Source organism: Euprymna scolopes, chromosome 25 (genome assembly GCF_053919585.1).
Source record: "Euprymna scolopes isolate OS-2025 chromosome 25, ASM5391958v1, whole genome shotgun sequence".
In the NCBI taxonomy this organism is placed as follows: Eukaryota; Metazoa; Mollusca; class Cephalopoda; order Sepiida; family Sepiolidae; genus Euprymna; species Euprymna scolopes.
Genome location: NC_136506.1, coordinates 22,172,883 through 22,199,121, shown reverse-complemented (window position 1 = coordinate 22,199,121; position 26,239 = coordinate 22,172,883). Strand labels below are relative to the sequence as shown.

The 26,239-nt window shown below is 36.3% G+C and overlaps 1 protein-coding gene across 1 annotated transcript; it reads right to left on the bottom strand.

Annotated features, from left to right (window-relative positions):
• Window positions 1-24,830: 24,830 nt before the first annotated feature.
• Window positions 24,831-25,868, bottom strand: LOC145247143 (protein CFDP2-like). Its single transcript, XM_080108785.1, has one exon. The coding sequence runs from the start codon at window positions 25,866-25,868 to the stop codon at window positions 24,831-24,833; it is 1,038 nt and encodes a 345-aa protein (XP_079964911.1).
• Between the last annotated feature and the right edge of the window lie 371 nt (window positions 25,869-26,239).

The window sequence follows — 26,239 nt, the reverse complement described above, 5'->3', positions numbered from 1 at the left end:
TAAACAATCCAAATCTCCGGGTAACTATTACGAATGAAAGTATATATGACAGTTTTCAATTCATATTCAATTTTGTTCGAAGAACAATTTCAAAGGGCTCTATAGACTAATGTCTGAATGAGCCCTATTTTCCTAGAAGTAGGCACAAATGAGCGCCAATCCATATAAAGACTCGTAAAAGTTGGTTTGCGATAAACTGTAGTAAGAAAAGAATCCTTAATACGTTAAAAAAAAAAACCACCCAGGAAAAGCAAGCACCCGTTATTGCTTTTCTCCATAGTAAACGATAATACCGTGTGGAGAGAATTGAGGTTGTCGAAAAAGATTTTTGCTCTTAGAAGCAAAGGCTGCAAAAGTGCCATCGACGTATCAAAAATATATTGAGGGCTTCAATATTTTACTAAACAGTACCGACTCATAGAAAGCCAAATATCCGCTAATAAGACTGTGCATAACGTTATACAAAGCTGAATTCTACTGATTTAGTACAGATCAACATGAATTCAACAAATATATTCCTAGGGAAAGGTGGTGGAGTTAGATTGACATTATAAAATTGGTCGGCACAAATACAAATGGTAAATAGTCTGACAACATCAAATGAACATATGAAGTTGTTCGTAGAACTAAGTTGCAAATTATGTAAATATTCAAATCACCTGAATGAATAATATATAATAGTCAATAGCCATTAGGTTAAGTAGTGTTGAGCAGACTTCGTCCCAGACAAAATAGGTCTAAGCGGGAGACCTTCTTTATGTATTTTAGGAAGACCATAAAGTGTAGATCTCAGTGAACCAGAAAGCATTGTTTTCTTCCTCTATATTCTTGAGTATTTGCTCTTTCGTGATTATTTAATTCGTTTTTGTATTTCTGTGTTATCCCAAAGATATATAAGTTTATTGTCGAAAGAGACCCCTAGGGGTTTTCCTTGTATTATTTTTATAGCGCTATATAAATTTTGTACGTTAAAAAGTTAATATATATATATATACTTTAAATACAGTTCCTGATTTCAAAAAAAGAAAAACCAAAAGGTAATTATATATCTATATATTTTTAAATCAAATTTATTATGTAAATTCAAAATATATATTTTTTCTACTCATTTCTATCTCTAACCTATACCAATTTTCTTATTAATTTTCTTATAAATTTTAAATCCAAACCTTTTACTTCAATTTTTCAGATTCATCTGCCTTACTGTTAATGCTAGGTTTATTTTTGGTGTCTTTTCAATTCAATAGAAATCCTACTAAATTTGCTGATGAGGAGACCGTGCTTACCAAAAAAACTATGTATAATTGTTCTACGTGACTTCATGTATACCACAAATAAAAAGCACGGATTTCCGAAACGATCGTACAGATAATTGACTTTGTTGTTGTTCCTTCTTATGAAACTGATTTTTAATTTAATTAAATTTTGATTTTTAAATTTAAAAATTTTTTAAAACTTTTAAATTATAGATCACATTACTTAATATATATATATATATATATATATATACGTATACGTATATATACATATATATACATATATATACATATATATACATATATATGCATATATATATACATATATACATACATATATATATACATATATACATATATATACATATATATACATATATATATACACACACATATATATACATATATGTACACACATACACACATACACACACACACGCACATATATATATATATATATATATATATATATATATATATAATTACCACCTTACAAAAAGCGGATAATGTTGCTAATGTTTTCAAAATAAGTTTTATTGATAACAACTTGCGTACAATGGTTAACATATAGCAGCTCATTAATTATAAAAATGTCAACTAGGTAGCTCCTCAGCTCATGGAAAACCTAATTTAATAAAGTTGCAACAGCTGATGCCTAGGTAGGACTATTATAATTAATAAACTGTTATATTCTTATATGCTAACATCGGACCGAAACAATTGTACGCAAGTTGTTACGAATAAAATCTAATATTTTGAAAAATGCGCAACAGTACGAGTGTCTGTTGCTTGTAATGCTAATAAGTATTTAAGAAAGGTTAAGTTGTACATATATATATATATATATATATATATATATATATATATATATATATATATATATATAAGGTATGCATACATATTTATAAAATATAGAGTGGGTTGGAGAATGATCTTATAAACTAGTGAATAGATCATTATATACATTCTAAATCACACGGTGAGCAACACCCGCCATTTATATGTTTTTATCAAAATTTTAACATTTATGAGATCATATATATATATATATATATATATATATATATATATATATATATTAACCCCTCCCTCTTGGGTAGAGCACTGTCGTAAATAATCTCACCCGCTACTTAATTGGCTGAAAAAAATGCGAGGCTCGCTGTTTGTTTGTTTATAAACATGCGGTTTGAGCACTGTAAAAGTGGTGGACGGATGTTTGTTTAAAATAGACATTCGGATAGGTGAAGTTCAAGCATCGCTTCTGTGGTCGAGGGGTAGAACTGCTGACTGTCAACACGACAGTTCTACGTTTAATCCTTGACTTGGGAGAGGTGCTAGTCTAGGGGCACTGATGAGTTTTGATACAACGAAACAGGACCGTATGTCGACGACTACATTATATATATATATATATATATATATATATATATATATATATATATATATATATATTATGAACCAATTAATATGAATTTAAGACTATATTTTCTCCGAAATCCTGTGAGTAATATGGACAATCTATTTTTCTTTAGGTGATAACATTACCCAAATTATCATCCCCCATTGCATGTAAAATGATTTGTATCTCTACGGGTCATGTGGCAAATTACACCTCTGAACTAATTGTGGTTTCTGTTTTACAGGTGTTTGAACTGAGTCAGGTGTGAAATGGAGCCTGTTGAGTGTCGAGCAGTGATCCGGTTTTTGTATTTGAAAGGACGCACACCACAGGAGACTTTTGATGAAATGAAAGAAACTTATGGTGATAATGACCCATCATATTACCTTGTAAAACGCTGGCATCGTGAATTCAAACAGGGCTGGAAGTCTGTGGAAACAGCTCCCAGACCTGGTCGCCCCACTTCTGTCATTGATGAGGCATCTGTCCGTCAAATTGAGGCTGACATTTTGGAAGATCGCCGCATTACTATTCGCCAAATAACCCAAGATGATAAGGTTAGTACAGGGTCTGTGAAAACTATCATTCATTACCATTTGCATATGCATAAGGTGTCTGCCAGATTGATTCCCAGGTTGCCCACACCATTCCAGAAGCGAGAACGCGTTGAGTGCTCGAGGATGAATTTGGAGATGTGCCAAGAATATGAGTCAAAGTTTTTCAAAAGACTGATTACACAGGATGAAACCTGGGTCCATCACTATGATCCAGAGACCAAAGTCGTCAATGCAGTGGAAGCACTTGGACTCACCACCTCCAAAGAAGGCAAGAGTTCAGCCCTCCACTGGCAAGGTCATGCTCACAATATTCTGGGACCAGGACGGAGTAGCGATGGCAGATTTCCTTGCAAAGGTACCACAATTACAGAAGCATATTATGCTTCACTTTTGAGGAAATTAAGGGAAGCTATCAAAATCAAGAGGTGGGGCAAGATAAGCAAAGGTACCCTCCTCCTGCGACACAACGCTCTGGTCCACAGCTCGCATGTCGCCAGATCAGAAGCACAGGCGTGTGGTTATGAAATCCTTCCCCATCCTTCATACTCTCCTGGCCTTTCACCCTCTGACTTTCACCTCTTCCCATGAAGTTGTTTTTGAAAGGAAAGCGTTTCCCAGATGATGCAGCCTGCATTTCTGAAGTCACATCGTGGTTGGAGGACAAACCTGGGGTGTTCTACAAAAACGGTTTCCAGAGCTGCATCAAACGATGGGAGAAATGCATAACTCTCGGTGGTTCCTATGTAGAGAAAGACTAATAACTGTGCCAAGTTTCGTCGCTCTACTGCAATGGGAAGTGGGTCAGGGGAATTACTTATTGCACGCCCCCTGTAATTATCAACTATGTAATACGATAGCGTGTGTGTTATTCTGTGTTTCACACTTGCATCTTTTTCCTTCCGAGTGACTGTCGTTTAATTGTTATGACCTTCCATTTTTTATATTAAATAAACACATACATAAATGTATGTGCTTCCTGAAATGTTTGTACATATTGCGGGTTCTTATTTATACCAGTACACAGCATTAGATCTAAATCTCAAATTCATAATATTCTATATAAAAAATCATAACGTGCCCCTATTACTCATCTTATAACTTAGAATATGTATTCTAATATTTATAATGATCTGTTCATTAGTTTGGGAGATTATATTTTTGGTAAGTAGATAATACAAGAATAAAGAGGAACTATCCCTTCTGCTTAACCAAGCATGTATCAAAGCAACAATGCTGACCGAAGATTCATATATATATATATATATATATATATATATATATATATATATATATATATATATATGGTGGTGATTGCAACGTCCTGTCAGACGAGTGATACTCCCTCATACACTTAAAGTCCATGAGTTCAAAAAAGAATTTTCCTTTAGTCCTACCGGTGAATTCACACGCTCCAGCAGGCATAACACTGAAGATGGTCATTGAGATCAATTATTACATGCTTCCAGCATTTCAAGCCTCCACGTGTCACAACTTTTCCATCGCCACAGGACCACTTTTACAGACAAATGCCTGAAGAAGTGTCTATACACAGATGATGTTACAGAGTCTTAGCTTTTTACGACAGCTAAGTCTCTCTATCTCGGTTCAAAATGTTAAGATCCTGCAGCAAGCAAGAGCAAGATAGCCAGCAACAAGTTAAATTACAGACCAGCTTAATGCAGGTACTGGTCTCCCGCTTTATGGTGTTGTAATCAGAGATTTGCTTCTCCTAGAACGGTTGCCTTCACCACGGCTTACAGGAGTCCTGTCCACTCCAACACACACCTACATACACCAAACACATACGGTTCTAGTTGGCCGTGGACACGAAATATGGTTCATTCGCTCTTTGGAAGGTCTTGTTTTTAATCCTTCAGGGAGACTAGCCACCCTCCTCACCAAACAAGTCTGGTGGAGGTATCAGTTTAGTCGCTGCTGACCTGACGACGAGGCAGGTAGTACTCGGTTACATGGTACCAGTAGCATATGAGATGACCTGACATATATATATATATATATATATATATATATATATATATATATACATATATATATATTCATAAATACATATATATTTACATATATATATACATACATATATATACATACATATATATATATATATATATATGTTGTTGATTGCAACATCTTGTCAGACGAGTGCCACTCCCTCAGACAATTAATGAGCCCAAAAATGACTTCCATCGCCACATGCCCATGTTTATAGACAAATGCCTGAGGGAGTATCTATTCACAGAGGATGTTACAGAGTCTTAGCTTTGTAAGACAGCTAATCTATCTCTCGGTTCAAAATGTTGAGATCCAGCAGCAAGCAAGAGCAAGATAAGTAAAACTGCAGACCACCTTAATGCAGGTACTGGTCTCCTGCTTTATGGTTTTTTAAATCAGAGATTGTTTCTCCTAGAAAGGTTTCCTTCACCACGGCTTACGGGAGTCCTCTCCACCCAAGCACACACATATATACACAAACACACACAGTGCTAGTTGGCCGTTGACCCCGAAAAGGGTTCATTCGCCCTTTTGAAGGTCTTGTTTTCAATCCTTCAGGGAGACTAGCCGCCCTCCTCACCAAACAAGCCTGGTGGGGGAACCAGTTTAGTCGCCGGTGAACCGACCATGAGGCAGATAGTACTGGGTTACATGGTACCAGTAGCATATGACATGACCTGACGCTATATATATGCATATATATACATATATATATATACATACATATATATATACGCATACATATATATATATACATACATATATATACATATATACATACATATATATACATATATATATACATACATATACATATACATATATACACATGCATATATATACATACATATATACACATACATATATATATACACATACATATATATACATACATACACATATATATATATACATATATCTACATACATATATATACATACATATATATACATACATATATATACATGTTATGTTGCCTTATTAGCGATGATGACGTATGTTATATATTGTTGTTGTGTGTTCGTATTAGAGTGTTCATATTGTGGAGATAGAGACAGATCTTATATATAAAGGGACACAGGGGCATTTTAATACAGACATTTAATTCAATGAGGGGATTTGATATATAGACCGAGAGATTGATAGCGATATTGACATTCATACTGTTTGACAGTTCTTTGAATGGGAGTGTTTCTATAATATTGACACATATGTTTCTTAACCTATTTTTGAGATGATGATTTTCGCAAAGTTCTTATAATATAAATTCACAATACCTTTCTGTTGAATAACACAACACGAAGACGCAGATACAAAATTATGGTGATGTTCGTTTATTCCATTTCCACAGGTCAATGGCTTTGCGTCAAGGAATTCAAAGTCTCTACATGACTTCCTTCTCCTCACCTTCGCTTCCAAGGCGGAACCTCAGCTCTGTTTGTCCGACCCTATCCGACCTCTGACTTCTCTCTTCTCCTCTAACTGACTAACTAACTTACTGACCTAAATCTCTCTATATTGAGAACTCATGACGTCATTGTGTGATCAAACACGTGCATCTCGGACTCGTGGCCTGACATGCCTTCGTCTCTTAGTGTGCATTGTTCCTCACGTTTCTACAATTGTTCCTCACGTTTCTACAAAGCCCATTTCTGTAACCTAGTTTTTGATTAACCCACTTTACAAATAAGTATAACATTTTCCATTGTTCGTTTTTAAATTCCTAATTTTAATTTCACAAAATTGCATCATTAAATTCCTTTTTCAATAAACAGATATCTAACTATTTTATGTGAACTAAACAATGGTTCATTCTACATTCCATTTTCAATAACATTCTGTATTTATTTTAACTTATGATCGGAATTCTTAATTCCAATCCTAGCTTCGCAGGTTCGAATCCTCGGCTATCCTATCTCATATTTACTCACTTACAAGAAGAGGCGACTTGTTCTTGTAACATATATATATATATATATATATATACATACATATATATATATATACATACGTATATATATACATATATACATATACATACATATATACATACATATACATGTACATACATATATACATACACACACACATATATATACATATACATACATACACACATATATATATACATACATATATACCTACATACATATATATATACTTACATATATGCATATATATAAGTTATAAAAATTTGTAGGTTAATTGCCATATATATTTTTATAAATTACTACCAAGCTCTAGCTATGTATTGAGCACTGTAAAGTAAATACTTAAAGTTTACGCATAAAATTATACTTTCGTATATTAATTTATGTGATTAAATGAAGTATATATATATATATATATATATATATATATATATATATATATATATATATATACACGAAACAGATACTGCCAAGAATTGTAAATCTCAACTGAATTAAAAGAATAAATAGTAAGATGGTCAACATCATGAAATTTAGAATATAGACTTTTGGCATTTATTCATTATATGCTCTGAAATTACATTGAGCATTTTAAATAAGGATTGGTATATTGAAAAATAAAATATTAGTGAATGAAGAATATTTTCATATATTAAGGAGAGCAAACAATATTATTATTTTCTCTCTCTCTTTCTGTATATTATTATTATTATTATTATTATTTTATTTTTTTTTATTTAATTCTTATTCACATACACATGTCTCATCTATTTTTGGAAATCATCAGTGTGGCGAATGAATGCTATGACGGATTTAAAGCCATCAGAATATATATACAATTCAAAAACCAAAATTAACCGAAATTACATTTTTTGGTCAATTGTTCCACAGAATACTAAATTAGTTCAATTGTTCCACAGAATACTCAAATCTTTCATGTTAAAATGTACTTCACACTCGGGCAACGCCGGATAAGCTATGCTAGCATTTTATATCGTAAGATGAACGTAAAATACTTTGCCCTCTAAGCAAATATGATTTGTGAATCAAGTTCATTTCCTTTGCAAATACATTCACAGTTTCAACTTTGCTGCGTGTAAAAATAGCAAAACTCGCATCATGATCGAACATTAACGATATTAAAGTCACTTTTTATGTGTCTACCCCCGAACTTATCCGACTTTGCTGGAATAACCAATATCGTATCACGAAAAGTCACGAGTACGCCTCTCTGAACAAAAGTGACAAAACCATTATTTGTTTTGAAGTTCGTTTGTTTCAGCCAATGCCCTGCCTGGTAAAAAAAAAAACAAAAAAAAAAAAACAAAAAAAAAAAAACGAAAGTAACAATCAGAAATAAAAACGATATAAAAAATATATCATTATTGTGTTAGATATTTCTCTACGAAGATATGGTGTGTCTATTTTTGATGGACGATAGAATAACGAGTCAGTTCTATGAACCACGTACAAGTTTCATGCACGTTCACCTTAAGCCCTTGACGCAGTAAAACACAGAGAGTGACGCGATTCACGACCCCAAAAGCCAGAATCACCTTTAAAACCAAAAGCAAATTTCTCTTTGTCCGTGTTCATTTACCCAAATATAATACACTAGCAGGAAGACCCGTCATTTCTCGGAGTTAAATGAGAATCATGAAAGATTGTCTATAGTTTTGCTCCGGAAATTAATCCTTTTTTAGTCACGTAAATTCGTTTGACGTACAAATCGTATTCGTGCTCGATAAAACGTTTGCTTGTTCCTAAAACAGGGGAAAGAAGAAGAAAAAAGGGTCGGATTCAGAATTCTTAACAATCAGTGTTCTATTTCTTCAGCCTCGTATGTTTTCGTCCTCTTCCCAACTGACAGCAACCTCACGTATACAAGATACTTAGTCAATATACCCTATCGAACAAAATGAACGCCCTTTTATACTGTCACATCGAACCACGATAGCGCCTAAATTTGCATTTATCTCAATTTTCGTATCGGACGGATTCCGAGTTCAAATGCCAGCGCTCTTTCACCGTCATTAGAAATCACTACGGAAAGATTCTGCCGTTTAATAGGCTTGCACTGACAATCTCCAGCCGTTGAAACATCTTTATGCTACTTCTACACATACTTTAATGAAAAGTGCTCCGACGAACTTATGACGCTGGCACTCTCTTGACTACTTGGCTCTTATACAGATAGAGAATTGCATTTGCAGTGAAATACTTGCTGGAACGGTAGAGTGATCCAACCATTTTCCCAGCGATCTTGGCCAAAGATTTGATGTATATGATCCATTTCAGATCAGGATTGAGAGATCATTGATTAAGATCAAGAAGAAAGTTGAGCAAGGGATGGAAACCTAAAAGACGCCAGCGTTGACACTATGAACTTTTTATTTCTACCCATCGTTATACCCTATCAGAGAGAAAGAATTTAATAATTGAGAGGACATTTCCAACTATTCTATTACTGGAAATCTTGTAAAGTAGACCATTATGGCATATTCTATCAAAAGCCTTGTATATGTCAAGAAGTCCATGTCTAGAGATTCACTAATCCTGGAAATTACGGTTAGCACATCAGCTCTAGATCTAGCAGAATAGAAACCATATTGCATGTCACCAATATGCAGCACATAGAGGATGAGGTAGAAACCCGGAAGTAATCCCCGACACAATTTTTATACAATACTTCCTCTTAATCCTACAAATCCTGTGGCAGGTAACAATTAATATAGGTTCTTACGTCATGAGAGTGGGGACGTGTTCTATTTTGCTGGAATACCATTCTTTATCCCTAAACATATCTTGGAAACGTGGCATAGTGTATTCATGTAGCAAGTTTAGATAATTTAAAGAATGTATACATTTTATTGGGCCACACTGTATATATATATATATATATATATATATATATATATATATATATATATATATATATATATATATATACTAGCATTGAAGCCCGGCGTTGGCCGGGTGTTTGGAGGTGTATGTTCAGCAAAAAAAAAAAAAAAAAAAAAAAAATTAGCAGTCAACTTTTAAACTTTTACCCCTATTATGACACCTTAACATATATTGTTTTGGGCTCAAATTAAGTTATTAAGTTAGATCCATATCCAAGGAACCTATATCTAAAATTTCAAGTGTTTAGACCAAAAATTGTCGGAGGAGTTCTCAAAGGTCAAATCGTTGAACTTTGACCCGTTAACAGCGAAATTTCTAGCCGAAAACCGACCACAAAGATTTTCCCAAATCTCAGTACCCTGTATATCAAATTTCGAGTTTGTAGACTGAAAATTGACAGAGTTATTGCGCTGGAAAATGTACACACACACACACACACACTTTATATATATATATATATATATATATATATATATATATATATATATATATATATATATATATACTAGCATTTCAGCCCGGCGTTGCTCGGGTGTTAAGCAAAAAAAAAAAAATGGTAGAATTAAGGCAGGCTCGAACCCGTATCTCAAAGGAGGGAAAGATCGGAGGAAAACCTTTGCTGTTACGATCACCGCCAAACCGGAAGTGACGTAGGTTTTAATTAACGCTAGACAATCGGAAGGAGAGGATTACTTTAAAAAATATCGGCGAAAAAACGATCCTCCCTGTTGAAAAGTGCCCAGTTTAAGGTGAAGATATTAATGTTTTTAGCCAATTCTTCGATATTTGCCGTCTGAAAGGTCGAACTTCAAAACGATACTGATTTTGGTAAAATCCTTCGCCTCTGTCGAAAGTTTTAAGCTCTCTCAATGCTCTTTATGTAAAATTTCAAATGTTTAGACTAGAAATTGTCTGAGTAATTTGGTAGAGATCGCAAAGGTAAATTTTTTTTTAACTTTGACCCCTATTATGACCCTTCATCATTAATTTTTTTGGTCTCAAATCAAGTTATTAAGTTAGATCCATGTCCAAGGAACCTATATCTAAAATTTCAAGTGTTTAGACCAAAAATTGGTGGAGGAGTTTTGCAGAGTTCTCAAAGGTCAAATTGTTGAACTTGATCTCTTAATAACCTAAATTCTGGCCGGAAACGGATTACACAGATTTTCCCAAATCTCAGTCCCCTGTATATCAAATTTCGACTTAAAATTGATAGAGTTATTGCGTAGGGACATGTACACACACAGACACACAGACACACAGACACACACACACAGACACGTTCACTTTTATAGATATACAAGCAGTTCCGACCGGCTTTGCTCGGCTCTATGTACTGTTCATAAGGTTATGTGCATATATATATATATTAAAAAGTGTGAATATGTAAAGTAATGCCTTTCTATATAATAGTCTTCCTTAACTACCGTAGAGAAAAGACAGACAGATATTTTCACTTTTATAGATATATAGATTGATAGATAGGTTGGATGCAATATATAGTAATGATTTAAAAAGTATAAAGAAAAGACTCATGCGCCACCAGCGAGAATTGAAACCAAAACGTTCAGCTCACGATTTATTTTGCATCTGCCGCCAATGACTAGGCCATGAAAACATGTTTCCGCAAGGCTAAAAATTAAAATATGAACCAATACCTACTACATTATGCATTCGTAATGCCGGCGTTTGACCTTCACCTGGCAAATTTAATTTTTTGTATTTTCACACTTTTGCACCCATTTTCCGGACTAAAACACAAATATAAAGTTTTGCATGGGTTCAAATACCTTATATATGAAGTTTCATGTCTGTAGACTATAAACTCTAGGAGGAGTTTGATAGGTAAAATATGTTAAACAAAAATATATACGTATACATGAATATATATGGAAACAATTTTATGCTTACTATAAACCTTTTACGCTAATATTAGGCAAATATGTATCATGTAGAATATCTGCATGAATATAATTACACGTAATAATTAACTAAAGATGATTATCCAATTAGAAAACCGAAGCAACTAATAGGGAATTAATTAAAATGAATGTTTAAAAGAATATGCAAATTAGCTAGATCGTTTGCTAGTGAATGCAATTCCACATCCCATATATAAGAACATTGTATTTTCTTTTTAAATAAATAGAAAAGAGGGGTTTTAATATGAATATCAATAAACAAATTTATATATATATATATATATATATATATATATATATATAGGGTTTGTATTACTGTACACATAGATTCGAAAAAGTTGTAAAAAAACAAATATATAACAAATAAATGTTATCAAAGGCAAGATAAGTTACTTTTCTACCAAACTGGATATATTTTTCGTGTTTTTATTCAATGTAACATGTTTATTCAGCTCGAAAACCATACAGTGTTTACCGATGTATTCGAAAATTAAAGATGGCGTCTTATTCTCTCTTTAACACAGTAAGTGTGGGAAAAGATGTTATAAATAAAAAACCGGATAAAATACTGTTAAAAACTTGCTCAATATTTGTTACCGTGACATAGGTTGACATATATTCGGCGGGTTTTTAATAGTATTTTGTATAGTTTTTTATTTACAACACCTTTTTCCATACGTACGGTGTTAAAGAGGGTGTGAGACGCCATCTTGAATTTTCGAATACATCGGTAAACACTGTATGTTTTTCGAGCTGAATAAATGTTACATTGAATAAAAACACAAAAAATATATCCAGTTTGGCAGAAAAGTCACTTATCTTGCCTTTGATAACATTTATTTGTTATATATTTGTTTTTTTACAACTTTTTCGAATCTATGTGTACAGTAATACAAACCCTATATATATATATATATATATATATATATATATATATATATATATATATATATATAAAACTAAACATCTGTATGATGTACGTACGTACCCGTGACAAAGAAAATATTTTTGAAACTATTAATGCGAATTCGTAAACATGGCAAGATAAATCTTACAAGTTTGAATTATTGAATTATCTCCACTTATTTTTTTTTCCTTTTTTGAATTGTTTTAAAAAAATTGTGAATCGCCAGTTGCAAGCAGTAGATGAGAGGCGTTAGAATTGTTCGAAATCTCTTCGGAGTGAACGACCGGAGAGTCGTTTTCGAGGACTACTGCCAAAAAATCAGTGATTTTTATCCGAAATGTTAATAGCAGACGGCCGGTCGCTGGACGTTAGAATGATCAACTGTTTATGATAGCAGCACGTGAGAGTAATAATTTTCCGTTGGCAATCAGAAGGTGTGTGTGCGAGAGAGAGAGAAAATGCAAGAGAGTGCGTGTGAGCGAGAGTGAAAGAGAGAGTGTGTGTATGAGAAAGTGTGTGCGTGTGTGAAGAGTGTGTGTGTGTGTGTGAGAGAGAGAGAGAGAGAGTGTGTGTATGTGAGAGAGAATTAAAGAAAGGGCATGAAAGAGAGTATGATAGAGTGTGTGAGAGAGAATAAAAGAGTGTGTAATAGAGAATGAAAGAGAGTGAGTGAAAGGGTATGAAAGACAGCGTATGTGAGAGTGAAAGTGATAGACGGAGAGTCTCAGAGAAAGAGAGAGAAAGAGAGAGAGAGAGAGACAGAGAGAGAGAGAGAGAGAGAGAGAGAGAGAGAAAGTGTGTACTATTTGGATTTCATATGTTGAGTGCTAATCTAACAATGAAAAGCTAAAGAAGGTTACATCGGCCAAAAACGTAGAGAATATAACACTCCAGATGAGAACAATAGTTTAAATAATCCAGGTAATGCGAAATATCAATCCTCATCTCAGAAATTGAGAAACAAAATAGACATGAAATATGTAAGAGAGAGAGAGAGAGAGAGAGAGAGAGAGAGAGAGAGAGAGAGAGAGAGAGAGAGAGAATAAGAGAAAGAGAGCGAGAGAGGGAAAATAAGAGAGAGGAAGAGAGTGAAAATTAAAGAGAGAGAGGGTGAAAATGAGAGAAAGAGAGAGAAAGATTGATAGTGAGAATGATAGAGAGAGAGAGAATAAGAGAAAGAGAGGGGGAGAGTGAAAATGAGAGAGAGGGAGAGTGAACATTAAAGAGAGAGAGAGAGAGTGAAAATGAGAGAAAAAGTGAAAATGAGAGAAAAAGTGAAAATGAGAGAAAAAGTGAAAATGAGAGAAAGAGAGAGAGAGAAAGATTGATAGTGAGAATGAGAGAGAGAGAGAGAAAGAGAGAGAGAATAAGGGAAAGGGAGGGAAAGAGGGAAAATGAGAGAGAGGGAGAGAGTGAGAATTAAAGAGAGAGAGAGAGAGAGAGTGAAAATGAGAGAAAAAGTGAAAATGAGAGAAAGAGAGAGAAAGATTGATAGTGAGAATGAGAGAGAGAGAGAGAGAGAGAGAGAGAGAGAGAGAGAGAGAGAGGGAGAGAGTGAAAATGAGAGAGAGGGAGTGTGTGAAAATTAAAGAGAGAGAGAGTGAAAATGAGAGAGAGAGAGTGAAAATGAGAGAGAGAGAGAGAGAGAGAGAGAGAGAGTGTGTGTGTGTGTGTAATAGCTTCAGTTTATGATGATAAAAATGTTCGACCTTCTGGCCATTTTTCTCCTTCCTCAAATTTTGACGGATTTAAGACTAAAAGTCGACCACTTGATGGTCCACGAGTCTAATGGTCTCGCTTTATAATCTTCGAATACCAAATAATATCAAATTATATAAGTGGCTAAGAAAAGCGGCTGCTTTGATATCGACACAGTTGATGGGGGTGGAATGGTTATTATTAATCAGCACACAAATGAATTACGACAGAAACGGACAGCAGATAATTGGGCTCTAAAATGGGATACGTTTTATTGAAAGTTTGCTCGTTTTGGCCGGTTGCCCAGTTAGTACCATGATATCGCAGATTTCAGCCAGACTTCAACTTCAGAAATTTTCCAGGCATTTAATCCTCAGTTTTTTTTTAAAAATATTTTCCTGAAAGAAACAACGTTACTTTCAAAACTGGAAAACTAAAATAGATTTACTACATGAAGCTAATGTTTCTTATGCTATTTCGAATCCATGAAAATATGTTTTGACAAGCTTTTGGGATTGACTTTCAGTCTTAACCTAAGTGTAGTGGCAGGTGGAAGCTCATGATGACTTCAAACAATGCCGAGATAAGCAGAGAGAATCTACAGCATCTAGAATTCCGAAATAGTAACTCATTTTAGTCCTGATCAGGCGCAGTACTATTACGTAATCTACATATTAATACGATAGCGTGTGTGTTATTTTGTGTATCACGCTTACATCCGGGTCGGTTAATTGTTATGTACTTCCATTTCTTGTCATAAATAATTTTACCAAGAATTCTTCATAAGTTTTGATTTCGGTTTCGATTATGGTTGAAGGAACTCAAATTATATATATATATATATATATATATATATATATATATATATATATATATATTTCATAAGATTTGATTTTGGTTTCGATTCAAGCCAATGCACACAAATAATATATATATATATATATATATATATATATATATATATATATATATATATATATATTGAAATCGCAATTTCATAATATCTAAAAATCGATAGAACATTAACTCCATAATAATATATACGAAATCTGCTAGAATTAAAATACCATATTTAAGCGTACTTTACGGCCGGGCTTTTCCGGGCGTTAGTGCTAGCTTAGATAAATACTTTTGCAGTTTTAACAAAAAAGCTACAATGATATCAGAGCGTCTCCATTTACGCTGAACATCTACAGAATGCCAACATCAATATATTACATATGAATGAGTCCCCCGTGGAATTTCCACAGGTCCCGCTAGTTTCATATAAATGTGCGTATTTAGGCAGCAAGTTTTCACTCATGCAAACTTTCTTTAAGAACACAAGACCAATCGATTTTTCTTTTGTTTTGCTTTTTTAAATTCTTTCGATTTTCCAAATAGTGTATTTAATATTTAGGTCGAATTCGTGTAAATAAGTTGTGCGCGCATTTTGTTTAGTTTATTTATTGTGTTTATTTTTAATGAATACTTTTAATTTGTTCATCAAATTATCATCGTTATCATAGTGTGCTTAAAACTATTGAATTTTACTATTTAGTTTTAAACGGTCATTATTAACATGTAAAACGAGCGTTTTTTTCGTCATGAGATGTTGCATGCGAATCTGATTTTTAAAAATGCATATACGAAATTTAGGTAATTTTTCGCTTTATTGCACCAGATTTCCATAAATATTGGTTCGAGCTGCAATAATATGCCTAGCGCTGATCAAGAGTTTGAACCGTTTAGAAAAAAAAAAGATTACTCGCATGCACATGTCTAAGTTTCTTTCACTTTATCTTTTTCAAGGAATTTAACATTACATTTAATAACTACGATATTTCTGTTTATAATAAAAAAGAAATCTGCATTAATTTAAATATAAAATTTATGCATATTTTACGACCGGGCAACGCCGGGCGGTACTGCTAATAATTCAATAAAGGATTTCGTTCGAAAATTTTTACAGATTGGTGTTGTCGTGTAGTGAGTGCTAGCTCTGCTTACCCGTGTAATGAGTGCTGGCTGTGTCTAGCCGTGTAATGAGTGCTGGCTGTGTCTAGCCGTGTAATGAATGCTAGCTCTGTCCAACTGTGTAACGAGTGCTAGCTCTGTCTAACCGTGTAATGAGCGCTAACTGTCTAGCCCTGTAGTGAGTGCTAGGTGTGTCTAGCCGTGTAGTTTGGGCTAGCTGTGTTTGGAAGCCCTGGGCATAGGAAGCAGCAGTGAAGGAAGTGAAGAGAGCACAAATGGCAAATGTCTGCATCAGAGTTTTCAGGAGTAGATATGGTCTACATCTGTTGTAACTGCAATAGAGCCTGCCTATCTAGGATAAGCTTGCACAATCACAGTAGAAAACGCTGCAATTCAGCAACAAACTAATATGATACACCAAGCCATATTGTGCCCTCCCCCAATTCATTTTTTCTGAATATATTTGATCAGAATAACTAAACAAATCCCATTGGTAAATGAAACGAATACAAAATATAATCAAAGTTTGCTATATTTTATAAAGTAGGGAGTACAGCAGAATTACGTAGATACACCGGTTCTCGTTAGATCACCGAAGCTAAGCAACAAATATTTGATAATAATATGGTTATTTATTTTGATTACTATAAAAACACATGTTAAATGTGCATAAATTTTCTTTAACCTTAAACCACGCTTGCAGATTTTAATTTGACTGGTACTTTAAAATAAATAAATATTTATTAGTTTATTATTATTAGTATCAGAAGTGGAAAAGTTTGTTTGAAAAAAAAAATCATATAAAAGGAATCTTTTTTTGACATCGGAAAATAGGCACACATTTTCCCGATTCAGATACCCAAAAAGTTCCGATTTTACCGATTCCCAATTCCGATTAATCGTCACAACACCCATATATATATATATATATATATATATATATATATATATAAATATATATATATATATATATATATATATATATATATATATATATATATATATATATATATATGAGTTCTTGTTCTTTAGAAGCGCCGGTTGAGTTTGAATAAAATAAATACGTATTATATACGTTTGAAACCAAAAACAACGCATTATTACAAAATAAACAGACGTTTATTTTGTTTGAAATTTATGTTGAAATTCATAAATATATTTCGAGGCAAAGCCTCATCATCAGTATGTCTTTCTTTCTTTTTTGCCATGTTGTTGCTGGGGCAGGTAATCAGAAAGTAGAAGTCCGTTTGTTGTTTTTACGGTAGTTTTTTTTAAGTCTCGGAACGGTGCGTTCGGTCACGCGGGATTCACGTTCAGATTTCGTGTTGCTTAGAAGCGCCGGTTGAGTTTGAATAAAATAAATGCGTATTATATATATAGTTGAAACCAAAAACAACGCATTATTACAAAATAAACAGACATTTATTTTGTTTGGTAAGTGGTAACTTATAAAACAAATAAAAAACATATGGGCAAACATGTTGTAAAATGTTTTTGACCCATAATGGGGTATGAGACGAATGAATTCGCAAATCATTTTTATAACCAACGGCTGTGCTAAACAACCAATGAAAACGTTCCAAAATTATTATAAAAATTGTAGAATTTTGGATTCAATCAGTTCGCCGTTTACTACGTCACGGACCGCATTTAATTCTTGGCCGCCATCTTGGTTACTGATCTGAACTACGCCGCCATCGTTGTTCAACACAATGTCTCAAAACTAAACACATGTCGATAGTAGAATTAAAACAGAGTTTAAATAAGCTTTTATAGTTCGATAACCTAGATTACATGACTCTTATTGAACAAAAGAGCCCATTAATATGATTTCAATAAAATCAGTGTTTAAGAATACAAAGACTTGAATGAAACCATACTAATCTCCACGGTGGAACTAATTAAAACTTAACATTTTATCTGATTGTTAACCACAAACATCGTAGGCCTTCTTTCAACATTTAGTATATAAAAACTATTTCCTTACAAATAATCTCACAACTGATTCAGTATATGTAGCATCTGATATTCGACAATTCAATGTGTAAATTTTAATATCACCACCTAATATATTTTCAAGTCAAGTCATTATATCAGAACATACCGCATAATCACGGTTCTCGTAAGATCAAGAAAGTTAAGCAACGTTGAGCCTGGTCAGTACCAGATGGGTGAACATTTGGGATACATCCTCCCTGACTGAGATATACATTCGACTGGAGACTGTTTGTGAAGTTAATATTCGCATGACACTTCAACCTTTGGAGAAAGCCGCTTCAACACTCCTAGGGTGAACGCCGTCGACGTACATGCATAGTATAGGAATATAGTTACTAGAAATGAGCTACATAGGCTAATGATTTTAACGAATTTTAGGAGCCTTAAATTTCAAACTAAAATTGTCCATAAGGACCTGTGGCGCAATGGTCAAAGTACTTGAACAATTATAAAGTGATGTTCTTCTGAAAGTGTGGGAAATTTAATGTTGTCACTGTTCTTATAAGAGTTGCTAAAATCGTGTTGGCTTGGCAAAGTTTTACATAGACTTTTTTACTTTGAGGGGTTTGAAATTATTTTCAGTGATTGTAAATACTTTGAATTGACGCGTTCTTGTGAAAACTTATTTTCTTTTGAAAGTGACGAAGAAAGCGAATTCCAATGAAGCGGGGAAATAAAGAATGTAGCAATTGGAGCCAGTTATGTTTAGCGTTCATAGGAATTACTTCGTGATTCCGCAGCAAACTAAAAAAAAAAAAACACAAAAAAACAAAAAAAAAAAACGACGGCAACCAAATTTGCATAAACGTTTGAACGTCCATATGACGAATCGAATTCGTATTGTACAAGAACAAGAAAAAAATAAAGCTAAAATAATAATCGTTTGGTTGAACGCGTATTAGGTAGACAACCGACAATTACGAAACGGACAAAAAAATCATTTTTCCATCTAAGACAACCAAAAAATAAAAAAATAAATAAATGAAAAAAATCGCCAGATTTACTTTTACAAAAAAAAAAAAAAAAAAAAAATTGCTGACAGCGCAATTGGTTTGTTGAAACGAAAAGTATATTCTTCAAGATCAACCTGAAATGCGATCAAAAGCTTTTCAATCAAATACACCCTCGACGCAGATGATATTCTCAGTTCATGAAATCACTGACAACGATGTTACGTTTTACTTAGTAAGTTCTGACTGCTATTCCGGACCTATTATATCGTTAAAGAGATCTTGCTGCAACATTTCTGTTGCCGTTTGTGGAACACGGTACCGTGGGTCTGCTTCCTTTTCAAGTCTAATGTAAATAAGTTCTTGTTGAGCCGTCCTTTTAAATAATTAAACCCTACCTAAGTTCTGCCATTACTGATCATCACTGTATTGTCTCACCGTTCACCTGACAAGCACAAACTCTTGTTCTAGATTGATCCCTCGGACTTCATAAGCGGTGACCCGAGCAATTCATGACAAAGTAACTAAATATACCAGCCCCTTTTTTAAATAACAAGCAAGAGTTTCTTTGCGATACACATAATTCAGAGGGGGGATCAAATAGTTTTAGCTTACTTCATAAAAGTATGTATTTGATTTGGACTATATATATATATATATAACTTCTCCGTAAATTTTGAACTTCGAACCTCTCGGACCCACACGCTCTCTGGTTCCGTTGCAAAAGAACAAACAAAGAAATGAAAATCCGATTGGGCATTTTTTTTAAAGTGCGAATGAAATGCATTCATTCGTGATTCTTCCAAAACAACAAATTTCTTGACCTTTTCAAAGTCTTTTCGAACACAAATGTGCTTTTTAAAAGTCTTTGTCCCCGCCATCCCACGCCAGCGTTTTCTCGCCCTCGTTCATCTCTCCCGGTACACAACTTGCTTCTCTCCCCGACGACGTGGTGTATTTTTCTTTTCTTTTCTTGTGACGTACGCTCCTGTACACTTGCTAATTTGCATACGTGCTTTAACGGCTGCTGCTAACATTTCGCTAGTCAGCAATGCTGCTGGTTTTCTCACTCGCGCCTATACGCTCTCTTCTACACACACATACACACACACACACGCACACACACCTGTTTATTATACAAACATTATTAGCTGCATATGTGCATACATGTTTCAATGGAATCCTAATTCAAGGAGACCACCTCATCAGACCAAAAAAGGAGCGATATTGAAAAGAGAGTCAAGATTACATTCCTTGAATTAGGGTTTCACTGAAATATGGATGCATATATGTAACCAATAATGTTTGTATAATAAACAGAACATATACCAGCTTTGTCCTCCATTGTACACTCTTTAATAATCACACGGGTTTCATTGGATTTACATCTAGCAAACCAATCTGTACAATCATTATATATATATATATATATATTGATTCTTTGCCGATTTGATTTACTATCGCCATCTTTGTTCAACATAATATCTCAACACTTACTATATATATATATATATATATATATATATGTGTGTGTGTGTGTGTGTGTGTGTGTGTGTGTGAGTGTGAGTGTATATACAACTTTTATTAAAGTCAGTTTTAACATCCAAGAAACATTTTACTAATACCTCGCTGGTGCAAACTTAAAATAAACAAATGATTGTATATATATATTACATGTACAAAAAAAGAACGACAACAACAACAAAAAAAAATAAAAATAAAAACAAAAGAAAAAAAAACCCAAAATAATCAAAAACAATTCACGTAAATTATGTTTTTAGTGGAGAAGCCGATTCGAAAGGGTCATCTTAACTGTCAATGTTAATAGCGACCGATTATGTAATTAAGTATTTTTACAGCTTAAAAAAATTTTTTTTACAGGCAGATATAATTCAACATTTTCGTAGTTTTGTTTTTGGGCTTAATGCTGTTCAAATTCGTATTTGTAGCGTAACGTGTGCTGGAATCCGCAGTTGGAGCAAGGGTATCTTTGTTTCTCCGTTCCGTAGATGACGTCTCTGAAAGGGCTGTGTGTTGTTCTGGTACAGCACGTTAGCTCCGTTGAGGTACGATAGTTACATCCCCTCTTAAAATGAAGGGATTGCACTCGGTTGGGTTGACGAATCTTTGGCGAGCTTTCAGCGTTTTTAATTCTCTGAATAAAATTTATGATTCGAACTGAGATCGTCAGTTGAGATCTGAACGCTTGTAATAAAGAGCGAACAGTCATGTATATATAATTCATTTTTATATTGCAGATTCTGCACGAACACATAATTAATACCCGAACTTGCCTGAGCTGCGAACAGAGTTGAAATTGCAACTTTCAAGCCTACAGACGGAATGTATCAGGTTGTTGCATAAGTTCCCGCCATTTCATAAGAATTTTGTTTTAAAATTCGTTTGGCAAAGTGTTATATATCATTAGAAAGCACGTATTCTGTTCTACAAGATAATGGTCATCGTTTTTGGCTCATAAATTTTTCTCGTTTTTCAGAACCGTCAAATGGATTGTCAAGTAGATAAGAAAAAAATCACATTTTCGACACCTCGTTATTTTCGCCTTTAATCGAAGCCAAAATGCGAGTGAAGTGATCAAGGATATTTGTGCCGTATATGGAGAAAACGACATAGCTGAGAGAACTGTTCGGATTGGTTTACTAGATTCAAACACGGTAATTTTGACCTGAATGATGCCCCTCGTTCCGGAAGACCAATCAAGATAGACGAAGACGGATTCAGGTTTCTTTTTAAGAAAGATGGCCATAAGACATGTAGAGAATTAGGTGAAAAGATGAAGTGTGATTTTGCAACAATTTCACGTCATCTTAAGTCGATGGGATTCACACAAAAACTTGGAGCTTGAGTCCCACACGAACTTACTTTTGCTGTGAAAATTCTTGGATTTTCTTTAAAAAAAAAAACACGGCGGAAACTTTTGCAACAATTTAATATTCGTTTATTGAATAGCGATGACTTTTCCCGCCTCCTGAAAATTTGTTGTGTCGTGGCAGGATGTTACAGCTTTTCCAGAAACAAATAGTCTATTACACATTTAACTCTACTTCAATAAATTAGATTGATGTTAGGATTCGGAACATTTTAGATGAGGATTGATGATTTGGATTATTCCGACTTCTCATCTTAAGTGCTATTCTATAAACGTTTCGGCCGATGTAGCCTCCAATCTTCTCCAAGTGTATCTTGTCGAACTTGGGAATCTTTCATTCGATAGAAAGATTGATCTCAAGGTCAGAAGTTAATCTTCCAGCATTTCGGCTCGTATAACATTTGTACTTGTACTTGTACTTGGAACGACATTCACCCTGGAGGAGTTGAGTCAGCTTCATGAAGATGCACATCTCGTACCGCTGCGGCCCAAGCCCGGCGATCGGAGGCAAGATCCCGAGTGAGCAATAGCCAGTCACGTCTCCAACGAGACAGGCCATAGATGAGCGGGCCTGAAATAAGCTCAGCGTCGGCTTTGATAGTCCCGAGCCACGTTCTTAGCTGGCCACCAACACGTTTTTTCCAGCCGGGTAGAGGACGTGGGGAGATAGCCTCGTGGATAAAGACCCCCGCATCACAGCGAGAGGCATGGCCGAACCATCGAAGCCGTCGGGCCCGCAGTAGGTCAGTAATTGCCTGGAGATTGCAGCGACGCCGGACTTCTTTGTTGGCGACGAAATCCAAGGGACGGACATGGAGAATGCGTCGGAGATTGTAGTGGTCGAAAACTTCTATGCGTCGCAGATCCGCTTTCCGTCTGGGCCAGGTCTCACATCCATACAAAAGTATTGAGCGGACGAGGGCCTGGTAGATTCGTATTCTTGTCCTCAGACGCATTTCAGGCCATGACCATAATCGCCTTTGGAGTCGACAAAAGGCAGCTCGTGCGGCATTAATGCGCACTTCAATCTCATTCATGCCTTGACCGGTACCAATGAATGTGCAGCCCAGGTATTTGAAGCTATCCGTCTCCTCGAGGGTTTCCCCGTTGAGAGTGACGGAGGACCTTTCTGCTTGGGGGATGCCAGCCGATAGAATCTTCGTCTTGCTGGCGTTGATTCTCATGCCGATGGCAGCTGCCTTCTCCTGGATTCGGTTCAGCACCGTCTGTATGTCTCTGTAGCTCTCCCCGAGAACCGCAATATCGTCCGCGTAGTCCAAATCGGTAAGATGAAAGTTACGCCCCACCACGACGCCAGGATATCCAGGCAGCGCTTGCTCCATGATCCAATCAATAGCGTAATTGAAAAGGGTGGGCGAGAGCGCGCATCCCTGGCGGACACCACTGCTGACGTTTAAGAAAGAGGAGTCCTGGCCATAACAGCGGGCACGTGTGCGAATCCGATGGTAGTAGGCCTTGATCAAGTTGAGTAGCTTCGGGGGGATACCATCTGCTTCCATCACTCTCCACAGGGTACCGCGGTCGACCGAGTCAAAAGCGGCAGCGAAGTCGATAAAGCATACGATTGTACGCTGTTGGTAGTACCAGCGCTGTTCCAAGGCTCGCCTCAGCGTGAATATTTGGTCGACGCATCCGCGGCCAGGTCGGAATCCACATTGGTTAGGACGAGTCCTTCTGTCCCTTTCGTATTGAAACCGTCTCAGAATGAGGATAGTGAAGACTTTGGCAGCGACATCTATAAGGCTGATGCCTCTGTAGTTACTACATGTCCGTTTGTCACCCTTCTTAAAAAAGGGAAGAAGGATGGCGTCACTCCAATCTTGGGGAATCTCCCCACTGTTCCAAATCTCAGAAATCAGCTGGTGTAGGCGAGGGGTTAATTCATCGATTCCGGTCTTGTAGACCTCAGCCGGGATTCCGTCCTCGCCTGGAGCTTTGTTATTCTTCAACTTGGTAATGACGGCTCTGATTTCTTCATGGCTGGGGGTATCCGACGAGCAATCGTAGAGATCTGCAGCGGTGGTGATGGATGTTTTGACCTGGTATTGTAGGTGGAGGCTGGTGGTTCAGGAGTTCACGGAAGTGCTCGTGCCACCGATCCAATCATGCGTTTAGCTCAGTAATGATTTCACCTCCACTGTTGTGGATGGATTCGCTCATGGATGACCTCGTCTGTGTGCTGGACTTCAATAGTTGATATAACTTGCGGGAGTCCCTTACCGAGGCCGCACGTTCCATATCAGTTGCGATATTGTGCCAGTAGACATTGCGGTCGTTGCGGGCAGAGTGCGTTGTTTCTCGGCGAAGGCGACGATAGTTGGCATCTCCGTTGAGTCTGGCACGTTTAGCCTCCTCACCCAATTTCACCGTTCGACTTGAGATCCAGTCCTTTTGACGACGCTTTGTGAAACCCACGGTGTTGGCCGCTGCTTCAGTGACGTCCTTTTTGAGTGCTTTCCATATATCTTCCACCAATTCTTCTGCGTAGGTCCAGTCGAAACTGAATCGCAGTGTCGCCCACTTTCAGCTTCATGATATCAAGACGTTTTTGACGGGAAACGTGTTTGTTGGCCTTCAGTCGCATTGTGAGCTTGGCTCTAACAAGGACATGATCCGATCCATGGGTATTTCCTGTTTCAGCACCTCTGTAAGTGCGGTAGTCACGCATATTGCTTACCCAGTGTTTGCGTATCAAAATGTAGTCTATCTGGTTCGCCGTGACACCGTCATTCGAGTACCACGTCACCAGATGATGATTTGGATGCTGAAACTTCGTATTGGAGACAATGAGGTGATTGTTCATCACGAAGTTAATGATACGTTCGCCATTGGCATAGCGATTCCCGACGCCAAATGGGCCCAGCGTAGATCTTGTTTGAGCATCCGCCTTGCAAATTCTGCCATTCCAATTACCTGCTATGACAAGCATGTCACCGGCGGGGGTTCCGTTGACGGCAGCTTGTAATTCGTTGTAGAAGGTATCCTTTATAGCGTCGGCTGAGTCTAGCATGGGTGCATAGACTGCGATGACAGAGACGTTGTGGATAACTCCTTTTAGCCGAATTCGGGCAAGACGAGGGGAAATGGGTTCCCAGTCCAAAAGAGATTTTTGTGCGCGATCGCTCAGAGCGATTCCGACGCCATACAGTCCTGAGTTGTCCATTACCCCACTGTGATAGAGGTGGTAGGAAGTATCTTCTTGTGTTACCTTGATGGATTGGTGACCACTGTCCGGTAATCTGACCTCAGACAAGCATGCGACGTCCACCTTGTATTGGTGTAGAGAGCGCACCGTTAGGGCTTGTGCCGCCTCAGATCTCAGGGTTCGGACGTTCCAACAGGCGAAGAAGTAGTTCTGTCTTCTTCGAAGCATTCCGGCTTGCAAATTTAACACTTGTTCCACCGGGTGAACAAGCGCGTCGGCTCCCGCATACGCCGTAGTAGGGTCCGCAGTTGTATAATTGTGCATATTTCTCATGAAGTTTCTTGGCGGTAGTAACCACAGGCGGACGCCAGTCGCAAGTGCACACTGTGGCTGTGTGCCCAGGAATGGATATCCTTGCCGCTGATTGTCAGCAGACGCAGAGGGATAGTCCGACCATGGAGCCGCTGATTATCGACAGTCGTTCCATGGGTTTGAAGACAGGTTGCCGCAAGTTCCTTGCAGACGCAGACTATCACCAGGCGCCGCCGGTTGCTGGCAGACGCAGCTGGATTTAAGAGCAGACGAACAGTTATAGCGCTGAACACTCGCTTGCATTCCCGCTCATTCGGTGTTAACCGGTCTCGCAACGTGGACGCATGGGCGTGAATTTGTCTGTCAGAGGTTATAAGTGACAC